Source organism: Gossypium hirsutum, chromosome D13 (genome assembly GCF_007990345.1).
Source record: "Gossypium hirsutum isolate 1008001.06 chromosome D13, Gossypium_hirsutum_v2.1, whole genome shotgun sequence".
In the NCBI taxonomy this organism is placed as follows: domain Eukaryota; kingdom Viridiplantae; phylum Streptophyta; class Magnoliopsida; order Malvales; family Malvaceae; genus Gossypium; species Gossypium hirsutum.
In genome coordinates, this window is record NC_053449.1 from 13,020,023 (window position 1) to 13,034,531 (window position 14,509).

General features: G+C 34.1%; 3 protein-coding genes across 3 annotated transcripts; all 3 read right to left on the bottom strand.

Annotated features, from left to right (window-relative positions):
- Nucleotides 1–337: 337 nt before the first annotated feature.
- Nucleotides 338–1,889, bottom strand: LOC121225037 (transcription factor TCP15). Its single transcript, XM_041108759.1, has one exon. The coding sequence runs from the start codon at nucleotides 1,578–1,580 to the stop codon at nucleotides 525–527; it is 1,056 nt and encodes a 351-aa protein (XP_040964693.1). The 5' UTR covers nucleotides 1,581–1,889; the 3' UTR covers nucleotides 338–524.
- A 4,324-nt stretch (nucleotides 1,890–6,213) lies between these two features.
- Nucleotides 6,214–7,723, bottom strand: LOC107919140 (transcription factor TCP14). Its single transcript, XM_016848664.2, has one exon. The coding sequence runs from the start codon at nucleotides 7,381–7,383 to the stop codon at nucleotides 6,286–6,288; it is 1,098 nt and encodes a 365-aa protein (XP_016704153.2). The 5' UTR covers nucleotides 7,384–7,723; the 3' UTR covers nucleotides 6,214–6,285.
- A 2,925-nt stretch (nucleotides 7,724–10,648) lies between these two features.
- On the bottom strand, nucleotides 10,649–14,147 carry LOC107918495 (ran guanine nucleotide release factor). Its single transcript, XM_016848065.2, has 7 exons — nucleotides 13,880–14,147; nucleotides 13,393–13,428; nucleotides 13,151–13,288; nucleotides 12,375–12,461; nucleotides 11,565–11,612; nucleotides 11,405–11,481; nucleotides 10,649–11,116 (listed from the first exon to the last, which is right to left on the bottom strand). The coding sequence occupies exons 1-7, from the start codon at nucleotides 13,952–13,954 to the stop codon at nucleotides 10,969–10,971; spliced, it is 609 nt and encodes a 202-aa protein (XP_016703554.1). The 5' UTR covers nucleotides 13,955–14,147; the 3' UTR covers nucleotides 10,649–10,968.
- Between the last annotated feature and the right edge of the window lie 362 nt (nucleotides 14,148–14,509).

Here is a 14,509-nt window from a genome sequence, read left to right on the forward strand (position 1 = left end):
AAGGACCAAATTAATATAAATCAATGGTTGAAATTCATCTGTGTATTAAAGACTAGGCTAACTTCACAGTTGTAATAAATGATAAGGATCAAATTCTAATAAATTAAAATAAAAGGATTAACTTATCAACTTCTTATAAAGTAGAAAGAAGGAATTCAGAATTAGAGCATGAATTATGATGAATGAATGATGAGTTTGTTAAACCTAAGCTAATGAAATCTAGTCTCGTTTTCCCTTGAGCCTAAAGATTTAACTTTGTTAGGTAATGTTGAAAATGTTTCAATTATTAACATTGATATGATTAAAACTGTTTAGTCACGCCCCCAAAGATGCTTAATTAGTGCCAAAATATAATATTAATTCTTTCATATCAAACCCTATTTAAATTACTCACACTCAATTGCATTGCACATATATGTACTACTGAAAATGTAAGTGAAAGAAAAAAGAATAAAGCATGATGAAAGCCATACACTTGTTGAACACTAGCTAGTTGAATCATGCCTATTTTCTCCACCGTGGTGTTAATGTGATCCACCGGCCGGGGGCTCGGAAACACCAATACCCGGAACTGGTCTATAAGCATTTAGTGACGCCAGCATGCTTAAATGAGTGTCGGTAACTGAGCCACCGCCGGCACTGATTCCGGAACCGAATTGTTGGGCAGGGAGGAGAGCCATTGGAGCGGCTAAATTCATAAAATGCACCCCACTAGACATAGTACCCCTATACATATTAGTGTTATTTGTTGAAGGAAATGTCCACATGGGATCCCCAGTGCCACTCCCACTGATAACTTGGTTGCCAATCCAAAATGTCGCCGGGATCGGATTATGACTTGTCGGAATCGAACCCGTATTAGATTGTATCAAGTAACTTCCCACCTGATTTTGTGGCGATTCTTGCTGCTCCGGCCTCCTCTTCCCTATACTAGTATCCGCGGACTCGGCGTCCCGAATCTCTTGCTTAGCTTGCAAGAACGCGTTCAAAGTAGTGCTACTAGTACCAGGAAAGTTCAATGAATCTTCAGATGATAAAGCAACACCAGGAAATAAAACCCTTCGTTGCTGTTGTTGTTGTTGAGATGAATCGTCAAGGACATTCCTTTGATCCCATTCACTCCCCGTCCTCAATTTTTGTGTGGTAAAATTTGGATTGAAATATGTGTTCCTCAAGTATGAAGCCGACATGCTAGAACCTGAACTTCTTAGTGAAATATTAAGGGACGTGAAATTTGCAGGGATAGTACCTGTCCCCGTGGCAGCAAAAACCGCAGGCTCAGCTTGTTGGAGCAACCACTCAATGGTTTCACCATCTGATTTGTGACCAAGCTCCCTTGTTAGCTGGAAAACCCTAGCAGCACACGTAGCCGGCATGCGGATGCGACGGCCTCGGCCTTCCACTTTGGTGTGCCGGTCCTTGGTCGAAGTCCTCTTAGGTGGAGGTTTCTTGGAGGGAGGTTCCAAGGTTGGTTTGGAGCTGGTGTCGACGTCGGCAGGGTCGGAACGAGGTTGTTCCTTCTTTTCTAGGAGCTGAAGAGGAAAGTTCGGCCTGCGGATCCCATTTTCATCCATGATCATGTATGAGAGAGTGGGATTATATCTTTTTGGTGGTTTGGCTCTCCTAGTACATGATCTGAAGGTGACCCTCAATTCAGTGACTTTGATGGCCTAGTGGGTCTCCTTCATTTTTGCTATATGATGTTGTGTTGTGTAGCTTGGAATTCCCTTTAGATGGGGAAGATTGAAGCTGCTGAGTTGGTTTTCTTATCTCTGCACAGACCAAAGAGAGAGAGGGGATAAGGGGAAGAGGGCAAGCTTTAAGCAACAACTACAATGAGTGAGAATTATGAGGGTGGGCTATGAAAGAAAAGCAGTGACTTTTTTCGGATGGGAAATAATTCGTTTCATTGAGGACCTCTTTGTAATTTTCTCTTTTCTATACTTCTTGTGAAATAAAATAAAATCATATTATTGTGGTTGGATAGTCCCTTGATTCAAACTCCACGTGCGGTGCTCTTTTATCATTCAATCCATAAAGACAGTGGTGGGCCCCGCGTCCCCTTTACTCAAAAAAACTCAATCACTCTCTCTCCATCGTTAAATTATACAAAAGAGAAAGGCAAATTATTTAGATATAATAAAGTGGTCCCCATTCCATTCTTGTAATCATTGCCTTAATTTTAAAACAAAAGTTTACCTCTAAATAATTCCATTACTTGTTAATGGTTTTATATTAAGTTTGATTTTTCTTAAAAACTCTTCCAAGAAGAAAATCCGTTTATTGGGGATGAGAGTGAAGGATACTTGATGAAAAATCTTTCAGTAGATTTCTGAGTCAATACCCAACACTTTTCAGGTCTCCATCTTTGAACATGTGAGCCATACAGTCTGCAATATTATATATATATGTGTGGTCCTTGAAAGTATTGTTTAAAAAGCTTATATACCCAAAATATGCCTTTTATTCCATTTTCCATTAAAGGCTTTCATCTCTATTTATTTTCAAGTTTTGTAGGAGCAGGGGAACATTTCATAAGATCAATAGTCTAAATCTTCCGACCAATTGAACGTTGTGCATGAGGAATGTGGTGTTAGATAAGGTGAAAGAATATAAACTTTTCTTTTATGCCAAATTTTGTTGGGACATAATAGTAAAAAGAACGAAAAATCATTTGGATAACATAGATAAATATAATGTAATTACGCATTGTCAATCAAATACATCTAAAGAATTAGAATTCTTTGTAATTATAAAATGATGTAATTACTAGTTTAGTAATTATAGTTTTATCCAATTATTTTGTGGTGTCTAAGCACACTCTAACTAAAAAAGAAAATCTGGTTAAAAAAATTAACCTAAAACTTTTATTCAATAAATTATCGTATTAGTCCCTCTAGTATGTTCAAACTTTAAATTTAATCATTACACTTTAATTTGGCATAAAAGTGGAGTTCTAGTCTTAATATCTAAAATCCCTTCTTCTTCTTCTTTTCAAGCAATCAATATATTTACTCATACTAGTGTAAAACTTAACTAATTTTACATACTTATATATGTAAATTTTTATACGACTAATATTTTTATAATTCATCCGTAAGCAATTGTTGATGAATAAAACAACTTGAATTATACCATATGAGTATATGTATACATATAGTACATAAAAAAGACCCACCAGCAAAGAGGAATGAGAGAGAAGGCATAGCACGTCTAACCCATGTGCCTAACAGGCCGAAGTGTAGCTTAAAAGGGAACAAAAACAAGCACATTGCCTAAAATATAGCGACTTCCAAAATCTATTTCAACAACCAACATACCTAACTATCTCATAATTCCATTTTGTTTTCCCCATCTTCTCTAATCATTTTTTCCCTCTAAATCTCCACTAATCACCCTTCTTCCTCTTGATTATGACCCTTCCTTAATATGTCACCTTTCTTGTTTTAACTTTTTCATTTCTTTTTTGTTTTACTAAATCTTCGTGATGTTGAAGAAAAAAAAACCCCAGTACATTGTCATTTCAAGTTCCCTACACCTTAACATGCATGTAACAAAACAATGGTGTGTACGCAGACAGTGGCATTTGCCTCTTTGGATATATGGTTTAATTCTTTTTTAGTCCTCTTAAAATTTAATTATTTTTAGCTTTTATGTTAAATGAATAATTCTTTAGCTTTATCTTCCAAAATTTTTAATTTTATCCTAATCACTCTTGAGTTGAAGCCTTGTTAAAAGAAAATCATACAGCACAATGATTCTTGATATGAAACCAATAATGTTAAAGTTGTCCTGATGAAGTACTGTTTATTATAAAGGAACACCACATAGAAGAATTAATACTTTTTTTATCTGAAACTTTACAAATGGTATATGTTATAACATTATCTCTATGTAAGTAATAATAAGAGTTGAGGGTGTACGCATGGACAAGGGAAGTTGTATAAATTCTATTCAATATTACCTTTTTTAAAAATAATTAAAAACTAATATTTTCTGGCAAGCCGATTGTAAAAATAAATAAAGGGTCTCATATGCAGTATATCTCACATCGTTTTATCTTTTCATTCATCAAATTATTGATATTATTACTATTTTTCATGTCTAAAAAAAATGAAGTAAGTTTGATCTAAGCAATTTTAGCATTAACTCTTGGACCAATAATAATGGGATTTGGACCACAGCAGTGATGTACTATTTTATGGTTGCTGCACGGTACAAAAACATGCAATCATCTTCATTTCAATACAAAGTGTTTTTTATTTTTATTTGGGTAATAGAAGAAATCCTATGTGGGTGTTCCTCTTCCGCTTAAATTTTTTAAATTTCTCTTAAATCAAATTTTGCCTAAATTCCAAACAAAGTTTATAAATATATGAGTGGAAAATAGTCCCCCATTGGGGAAGAGATCACGTGGCTTGCCATCTTTTGCCGGTGATGCTGATGGCTTACCCTCCATTTTTGTGTTTAATTATTTAACCGGAATGTTAGTTGTAAATCACCCCCTTGATTTCTTCCCTTTTTGGGTCAAGCTGGCCGCTCTCTTTCTTTGAATATCATTAACAGCAATCGGATAAGATGTTACCCTTTTAACATCTGTTCATAAATGAGAATATTTCAGAATTTTTTGAAATTTTATATTTTATTTTATTAGTCTCCTCAATTAAGTTTTAATTCAATTGATATTGATATGTGGGTTCAAGTACGCTCAAGAGCATTATCCTCCTATTTTAATGGTGTAGATATTATAATAATAGTAATAATATTTTTGCTGTGTTTGAATAGTGGGGTGACAAATGAATATAATTATTAAATGTGATTATAACTTTTTGTATAATTTGTAATGTATTTTGAAATTTTATATTCAAATAGCAGAAGCATAGTAATAAAAGAGACTACCATTCTAATACGGAAACAAAATTAGATGGAATCACAGCTTGGCTTCCTCCCAATTATATCAACTTTCATTTCTTTGGGATAACTTCCATCAATTTCTTTCATCCATAATTGTTTTGGATTTTGTTTTTTTTTTCAATTTCATCCACCAGCTTAGTTTCCATTAAGTATGATGATGTGACACTATGATTTTTATATCAAATCATCATTTGAAAATTTAAAAACTTATATTAAATCTAAATAAAATATTAAATATTATAACATTTTTATTTCTTTTTTAAAAAAATCAAGTGATAATATGGTACAATCTCAAAGTGTTACGTCATCATGTCTTAACAAAATCTAAGTGCATGGACCAAATTGAGAAAGGTACAAAGTTTCAAGACTAATGTGGACTAAAAATGTTGCAATTTTTTTTCAATTTGGTCCTTGAACTTCTTTTGTACACACTCCACAATAGTCCTAGAATTTGGTAACTTTTCCTAACTTGGCCCATGAACTTGGATTCCGTTAAGTACGATGATATAACACTCTGGGATTGTACCAAACCATCGCTTAATTTCAAAGTGGTACAATCTCAAAGTGGCACATCATCATACCTTAGCTAAATCCAAATGCCAGTACCAAATTAAAAAAAAAACTGCAAAATTTTAATACTAATATAGACTAAAAAAATTAAAAAGGAGCAAGATAGGAAAAAACTTCCAATCCAACAACTAAAAGTTACTTTATCTTAATTAATAAAAAATTTAATTTAAAAAATTGACAGATTAACTGTTTGGGAAGAAAAAGGCTGGCTAAAGCCAATAAAGAAATTTCCACCATCATCCATGGCTGTATGAAAGAAGAAGAGTGTGTCATTTTCTCTTTTAAGACTATTTCCTATGACTTCTCTACCTTATACTCTTTTTTCTTATGTTCATATATATTTCTTTTTAAAAACAAAAAAACCCTTTTGAAACGCCTTCGAAATTGACTCTAAAAATTCTGTCTATAAAAATGCAATGGCCAAGTCAAGCAAATATATAGAGAAGAAAATTCAAATGCAAATAAATGTTAGGCCTAATTGAGTAGAATATTTTGTACAACAAAAATTTTGATTTAGAAAACAATTTTAAGACCTACTAGGTGCTGCTGTTGGCTAATAAAATGCCAACTGAGTCGGATTGAATTTATATATATCATTAATTTATATTATTATTTAAGTTTATAATTGAATTGGTATCGACTGTTATGAGTCGATCAGAGATCAACTCGATTAGGGTAATTATAAAAATATTCTTCCATAATTAAAGTAAATTATATTATCTAAATGTATTTTAATCTTTTTTTATTTTAAGAAAAACCAATAAAAAGAATAAAGCATGAAAGCCATACACTTGTTGAACACTAGCTAGTTGAATCATGCCTATTTTCTCCACCGTGGTGTTGATGTGATCCTCCGGCCGGAGGCTCGGAAACACCAATACCCGGAACTGGTCTATAAGCGTTTAGTGACGCCAGCATACTTAAATGAGTGTCTGTAACTGAGCCGCCGCCGGCACCGATTCCGGAACCAAATTGTTGGGCAGGGAGGAGAGCCATTGGAGCGGCTAAATTCATAAAATGCACCCCACTAGACATAGTACCCCTATACATATTAGCGTTATTTGTTGAAGGAAATGTCCACATGGGATCCCCAGTGCCACTCCCACTGATGACTTGGTTGCCGATCCAAAATGTCGCCGGGATCGGATTATGACTTGTCGGAATCGAACCCGTATTAGATTGTATCAAGTAACTTCCCACCTGATTTTGTGGCGATTCTTGCTGCTCCGGCCTCCTCCTCTTCCCTATACTAGTATCCGCGGCCTCGGCGTCCCGAATCTCTTGCTTTGCTTGCAAGAAAGCGTTCAAAGTAGTGCTACTAGTACCAGGAAAGGTCAATGAATCTTCAGATGATAAAGCAACACCAGGAAATAAAACCCTTCGTTGCTGTTGTTGTTGTTGAGATGAATCGTCAAGGACATTCCTTTGATCCCATTCATTCCTCGTCCTCAATTGTTGTGTGGTAAAATTTGGATTGAAATAAGTGTTCCTTAAGTGTGAAGCCGACATGCTAGAACCTGAACTTCTTAGTGAAATATTAAGGGACGTGAAATTTGCAGGGATAGTACCTGTCCCCGTGGCAGCAAAAACCGCAGGCTCAGCTTGTTGGAGCAACCACTCAATGGTTTCACCATCTGATTTGTGACCAAGCTCCCTTGTTAGCTGGAAAACCCTAGCAGCACACGTAGCCGGCATGCGGATGCGACGGCCTCGGCCTTCCACTTTGGTGTGCCGGTCCTTGGTCGAAGTCCTCTTAGGTGGAGGTTTCTTGGAGGGAGGTTCCAAGGTTGGTTTGGAGCTGGTGTCGACGTCGGCAGGGTCGGAACGAGGTTGTTCCTTCTTTTCTAGGAGCTGAAGAGGAAAGTTCGGCCTGCGGATCCCATTTTCATCCATGATCATGTATGAGAGAGTGGGATTATATCTTTTTGGTGGTTTGGCTCTCCTAGTACATGATCTGAAGGTGACCCTCAATTCAGTGACTTTGATGGCCTAGTGGGTCTCTTTCATTTTTGCTATATGATGTTGTGTTGTGTAGCTTGGAATTCCCTTTAGATGGGGAAGATTGAAGCTGCTGAGTTGGTTTTCTTATCTCTGCACAGACCAAAGAGAGAGAGGGGATAAGGGGAAGAGGGCAAGCTTTAAGCAACAACTACAATGAGTGAGAATTATGAGGGTGGGCTATGAAAGAAAAGCAGTGACTTTTTTCGGATGGGAAATAATTCGTTTCATTGAGGACCTCTTTGTAATTTTCTCTTTTCTATATTCCATTATATAATTTGTATGATTTTCATTATGAAAATAAAATAAAATAAAATAACCCTAAGCTTTTATTTATTTATAGAGAGAGAGAGAGAGAGATCATATTATTGCGGTTGGACAATCCCTTGATTCAGACTCCACGTGTGGTGCTCTTTACCATTCAATTCATAAAAGACAGTGGTGGCCTAAGGCTGAGGCCCCATCCCCTTAACTCTAAAAACTCAATCTCTCTCTCTCCATACCAAAGAAAAAGCAATTTATTTAGATACATATGACATAATAAAGTGGTTCTCATTCCAGTCTCGTAATCATTGTCTTCTGGCTTTGATGTTAATGTTTAAATAAAAGTTTTGCAATCTAATTTACCGGTAAATAATTCCATTAATTTTATGGAGGATTTAAAGTGATATTAATGAAACATTGGCTGAATAACGAAGTCCAAGTCTTGAAATTTCATATCTCATATTCAAATTTTATTTTAGGCATATTTATGGTTAAGGCTTAAATGAAAATTAATTACAATTATAGATCAATTTAGATAAAATTTGAAGTTCATAATTTAAAACGAATCAAACTTGAATAATTAACCATGTTTGTACCTAACCCGATTAAATAAAAACCTCTAGTACATAGTTCTATTATGATCTTAAATGTTGGTTGGGTGGAAAACAGGTTAGATGGAGTTGAGACGAAAATTAGAGTAGAGATTTCTGTTTTGGTCTAAACTAGGATTTAATGTTTTATTCAACTCTTTGTAAGTATGGGATAAGCATTGAAGTTTAAAGGGATAAGTCGATCTGAAGTATTATAAATTCTTTGGTGACCCACAATCCAGCTCACAGAATGAAAAGTCCTTCTCCAGTCACACTGGCAAAGTTGGTGGGTGGGCTGACACTGCCACATCACTCTCTCGACAGTTGGAATCTTCTTTAAGCGATGACGTCATCCATGCCACGTGGAAGCGTCAAGGTGGCCGCACCGCCTCCTCTTCTTCTTCCTCCCTCCAAAATCTTAGGGCTGATGTCAACAACACTGTGACAATGGAGAAAAGAAAAGAGAGAAAAGTTGGGTCACATCATATCATGCATGACTTTTTAGCCACCGCTCTCTGCTTTTGGGATTTCCGTTATGCTTTACCGAAAATGAATGAATGGATTTGTGGGCTACAGCCTTAGCCTTAGGCTTTAGGCTACGCATTCTAGTTAAATAACCAAATTTTAATTATACTTCTTACTATTAATTTTGATTTTCTTTTATCTTTTCCTACTCCATTCATCAAAATCCAATGAAGACAAACACACAACCCAAAAAGCCATTTCTCCCATATATCAATATGTATTAAAACCTGTTTTAATTTCTTATATTCCTTTTTATTTCAAACTAAAAAAATTTAATCTTAAAAATATAAATTAAATTTAACCGGAAAGCCACCCCAATTATAAATAATTTATATATATGCATTAATAATAACTTAATGGGACCACCTAACCTCTAAATTTCAAACTAGGTGATTGTCACATGATTGACTATGGAATGATTTGGGGAAAAGGGCTTTAATATTTTCCAAACTTTACACTATATACGTCAAGGTACTACTATTATTTTTCTTATCCTTGAAGAACTATTTTGGGGGTAAGTTCCAAACAACATTGTCTTAGAGAAAACGACAAATTATAGAGCTCTAAATAAATATGGTTGGCCGCCAGTGACTTAGGGAATAATAACTCGTATATACAGAAGTAATAATTAGTTGGAAAGTTCTCAAGAAGGATGGAGGTAAAACGAATCATTTGAACTCTAGATGACTCCATTCAAAAAATTTTAACTACTAAACTCAAATCATCCAAAACTCGAGCAATTAAAACTTAATGAAACTCAAGTTCAAAACTAATTTAAATCTAAATTTTACACGTTCCTAATTTGATATTTAAATTTTTTTTACCTAATTTAATACTTGAAAATTCTTTTTTATCCAATTTGATACATAAGCTTGACAACTTTTTCCTAACGGTGTTAATTTTTTTTAATGAGAACAAAAACAACTAATATATGACCAACATGTGACCGGACATGAAATTTAATGGCAAGAATAATTACATTAAAGCTGAAATTATTGACTACTAATGTCAAGAACGATTCAAGAAAGACCACATGCTTAAAACATAGTCCGATCTTTACAAAACTCTCAATTCCACAAAAATATCATCAATATTAGAGAAAATGTGTTAAAATTTTTTTTTCATTAAGCTATGGTTAATGAATTAATATTGAATAAGAAAATAAGAGTTTTAAAAACCAAAACAAAAAAACCATTAATAAATAAATTAAAATAGAAGTGATTGAACATTTAAAATACAAAAAAATCATTCCATCTACAACATATCAATCATACATTAATTTTTGTTACCTAAAAATATAACATTGTTAGTATAATGAAATAATTTGCATAACTTTCGACAAGTTCAAATACCAAATCAAACCAAAGCAAACCAAAGCAAAAGATTAGGTACCAAATTAGGAAAAAGTGTCAAGTTCAGATACTAAAATTGGACTCGAGAAAAGTTCAAGTACCCAACTAAAAATAAGTATCAAATTTGGATACCAAATTAAGAAAAAAATATCAAATTCACGTACCAAATTGAAACAAAAAAGTCTATGTACCAAATTAGGAAAAATAATTGAGTTTAGGTACCAAATGTTATATTAAACCAATCTAAAATAACCCAAAAAAATCTAGAACTCAAATTAACCTACCATGACACATTGATCCGACCTGCCTAAATATGAGGTCTGTTTCACAGTATTAAACCTCTCTTTCTGTAAATGAATCCTTCTGGGTTTTGGACGAAATGCTTTATTCGGGCTCCTTCAAAATCACCATCGAATGAACACCACAGCCCAAAGATCAACAAAAAAAAAATTACATTATTACATTGTGGTGTGTGTAGTATTACTTTTGACTAAAAGCACTCTTTTTACAGCAAAAGCAATACTAAACAAAGTGCTTTTACCATCAAAAGTCTTTCTAAAAGCACTGTTGAAATTACAAGCTATTACATGATACACATGAATAAATGTTCTACAATTTCTAAAACGTGATCACAAAGGGTTCAGGGACCCCAACATAAATATAAAAACTGCCGAGGCATATAAAACATCAACACTGTTTCAGGACAAAAAAGAAGTTACTTCTTTACCCGCCAAGTAGCAGCCTTTTAGCGCATCTCAAACACTAGGGCTAAAAAGGCCCCAGTCATTTACTTTGAAGTTTGTAACAGCTAGTTTAAAGATTTCAACCATCGGCATGAATCCAGATTGCGTCGCAGGAATAGCTAATCCTGCACCAACTGCACTAGCGCTTTCACTTAATGGACTGCAATCATAATAGATGGTAGCAAAAGTGTCATACATAAATGACTGTGTAATTCCAAAGTCGATGGGGCAATCAGAACTTTTGGTCACATTACTTCCCAACAAGTTAAAAAAGAAACAGTTACTGAAACAGGTTTTTAATATCATGTCATGATAAAAGACAGTTACTGAAACAGGTTTTTAATTCCAAAGTCTGCTATATTAATGTCTTAAATGATAAAAGAACAACAAAATGATATGTCATGATATTCCTATACAGAAAAAACAGCGGTGAAGCGTTAACACTTACTTTATCACGATGGGCTCATATGCAGTGATCAGAACATCTGTTCCTACTTCCTTAAGACGTATGTTTGCAAGATAGACCTTCATGGATATTCATCAAGAAACCATTTTTCAATTTAGAACTGAATAAAAACTGTGAAAGCTGAAAACACAAGAAATGCTACCTTGATAATATTCTGAGCTTCTCTTCCTTGCCGTCCCTTAGAAACAGCCTATGCATAGAAGGGATTAAAAGATATGAGAGACAGATGGGAAGCAATGAAAGTCAAGAACTAATATCCAACCACCAATCTAACTGCTGTTATAGTAACCAGGCATCAAGACACATATTACTGTCCCAGACAGTCTACAATGAACCATTTGACAGTCTTGGCAATACAGACTAACAACAATAAAGCAATACCTTTTGCTTTGCTCTAACCAGGAGAAATTGCATCTGGTATTGGGGCGGATCAATCATAGCAAAAAGTTCATGACATTGAAGATAAAGGACATGCACCCAAAATTTAAGATTAATTGTTTCAGAACTTCCCAACACATGTTCAGACCATTAGCAACAGTTTTTTTACCTTGCTAATATCATCTAATCTTACAATTTCAGTCCGTCAATAATCGAAACATTATGCATCCCCTCTGTATTAACATAAAAATATGCTAGAGGCAATCAACCTAAATTTTAGCTTTTACACCTGCACATGCATATACATAATAGCACACACAATGAATGAACACATTATCATTTAAGTCAATGAACAGCTCATAGAGAGTATCCAATCTGACATAGTCTGGTAGAATTTAAAGGTTACTGTGCCAAGCATGTAAATTAAGATGATAGAATGTTAAGAGTAAGAAATATCGAGACTCGAGGAAGAGAATAAAGTTTGGCAAGGCAGATATTTGTGGACAGCAGAAAATGAAAGTTGAAACTAGTAACAATGGAACTCTAAGCAAATGTCTGCTAAAATGACTCGTACCATTTGGCCAACTGCAGTTGTAACAATGGCTGGAATGTTTTTGTAACACAACCCAGGAGCCTCAACCACTGTTGACCGCTCAAGCAGCTGAAACATATAGCAAGAAAGAAAATGTTAGGCCTACAACCATATCAAGTCTCAAACAGTTGCCAAGCAAATAAAAGAATGTGCAGAAACAATGTACCGAATGTCTTTAACATCAATTGGACCTAAGGAAATATGAAAGACAACCAGACCAATGCATAAAACACAGTATCCTAATTGTCAAAGAACAAGCAGAGCTTATAGTTATTATTTCATTAACAATGATATAGCCAATTAGCCATACAGGCAAAACCAATCATTTTTTGAATTGGGGGTAGGGGCAGAGATGTGTGAAGGATTGAACAAAGCTTTTGATCCATAGAACACAAGAATCTTTCTCCTAGGCCAAGAGGTTATCGGCCAAAAACCAATCATTCTCTTTTGTGGAGTATACTCCATAATCCAAAAGAAAATAAATTTAAAATAAAGAACCAAGAATTAAAAATGTAGTACAAGGGAAAAGAAAACTATTTAGACCACTATATTTAGACCAGATATCCTATAAAAGTTTGAGGGCAGTACTGTTAGCTACATTATAATGCCATAAACCAACAAATCCTATATTGGGTAATGGAACGATGTAAAATTCTCAAATGATAAGCCTAAATCTGTAAAATCAAAATTGCTTTAAATTACACTTTCCTAACTACTATAGAATCGAGAAAATGACATAAGAGAACATAAAAGGCTACCGTGAATCCTTCACCATCTTGTTCAATGGCAAGATCTTGAATAAACCAGACAGCACTCCCTTCATCTCCAACGTCATGCTTGTAATCTAATAACTCAAATACTAAGCTCTCATCACGTGCAGGGTCCACAAAAACCTCCTTTAATTTCAACACACACACACACGAAAAGAAAGACTATCAGATAAATAAACAAATTAAAAATAAAGAGTACCAAAAAGGAAAACAGAGAACGATATACTAACCTGATGATCGGGAACTTGCCTGATGTTACTGACATCCTACAATAATGAACAATGTTAAAAACAGAGCTTAGTTATATAATTATTGTAATTATCTAGTTATAATCTCTCTACCATGCTGAAATTTAAGATTTAATCTTCTACTTTAATTGGGCATGATTTGATCTTCTCCAAACTGAAAACACTTATTTATTTGCTGCCGTTAAATTGATCGCATGAAATTCTTCTCAAAACAACCTTAAGTGCATTTGACTTACATTCGTTGAATTTGAACATGGTTTAATATTTTCACGTTACTCCGATACTGTGATAAAAAAAAATTATATGCCATTACTTTTACAGAAATCACTAAAAGTGTCATCAAACGTTATAAAAGACAAAATAATACCAAATTAAAATTGAAAAATTAAATTCAACATGGTGGAAGGACTAAAATCAGAATTGAACCTACTATAGAGCATGAAATTGAAGAAAAAATAAATAAAGTAACCTGAAACCTAAGAGGAAAAGTAGTTGAGATTGCTCCACCGAACAAAGGCCTTTCAGATAATAAATCTGCAGACATTTTTACTGAAAATGTCCACCGAACGGAAAATCAAAAAAGAAAAAAGAAATGGCGAAGAACAGATTTTTACTAAGAGACGACGCGAAGAAGAAAAAGTGTCCGGGTTTTTTTTTTTTTTTTTGAAGAATTTTGTAGAAGACGCGGGTTTTTTTTCTGCATGGTGCTTTTAATATAAAGGACTGTTTAGGAGAGCGTTTGAATTACGCCATCTCTGTCTTGGAATTTAAGCTAAATAATAAGGGTAAAAGAGTGATTTTGCTTAGTAAGCCCCCGGAAGGGAAAACGACGTCGTACTTGATGATAAATTCGTTAACCATGCAAGCCCGTTAGGATAAGAGAAAAACCGTAAGTTACTCGTGTTATTTTTATTTTATTCATTTTAATTAAAATAATTATTATAATTGGTTATTTCTATTAAAAACTTCATTAATCTAATAATTGATTACTGATATGGCATTTTATTAATTTTTTATTAAAATTAATAATCTCTCTATAATTAGTTCAAAATATTTTTTTATTTGCAATATGAAGATTTTAGTGGTGGTATCATCAATA

Bases quoted from the DNA above. Each gene is read 5' to 3' on its own strand.
- LOC121225037 (XM_041108759.1), bottom strand. From the start codon at position 1,580: ATGATCATGGATGAAAATGGGATCCGCAGGCCGAACTTTCCTCTTCAG.
- LOC107919140 (XM_016848664.2), bottom strand. From the start codon at position 7,383: ATGATCATGGATGAAAATGGGATCCGCAGGCCGAACTTTCCTCTTCAG.
- LOC107918495 (XM_016848065.2), bottom strand. From the start codon at position 13,954: ATGTCTGCAGATTTATTATCTGAAAGGCCTTTGTTCGGTGGAGCAATC. The intron at 13,429-13,879 runs GTTACTTTATTT...TCATTATTGTAG, and splicing joins CTTTTCCTCTTAGGTTTCAG to GATGTCAGTAACATCAGGCA. The intron at 11,117-11,404 runs GTAAGTGTTAAC...TTATGATTGCAG, and splicing joins TATGAGCCCATCGTGATAAA to TCCATTAAGTGAAAGCGCTA.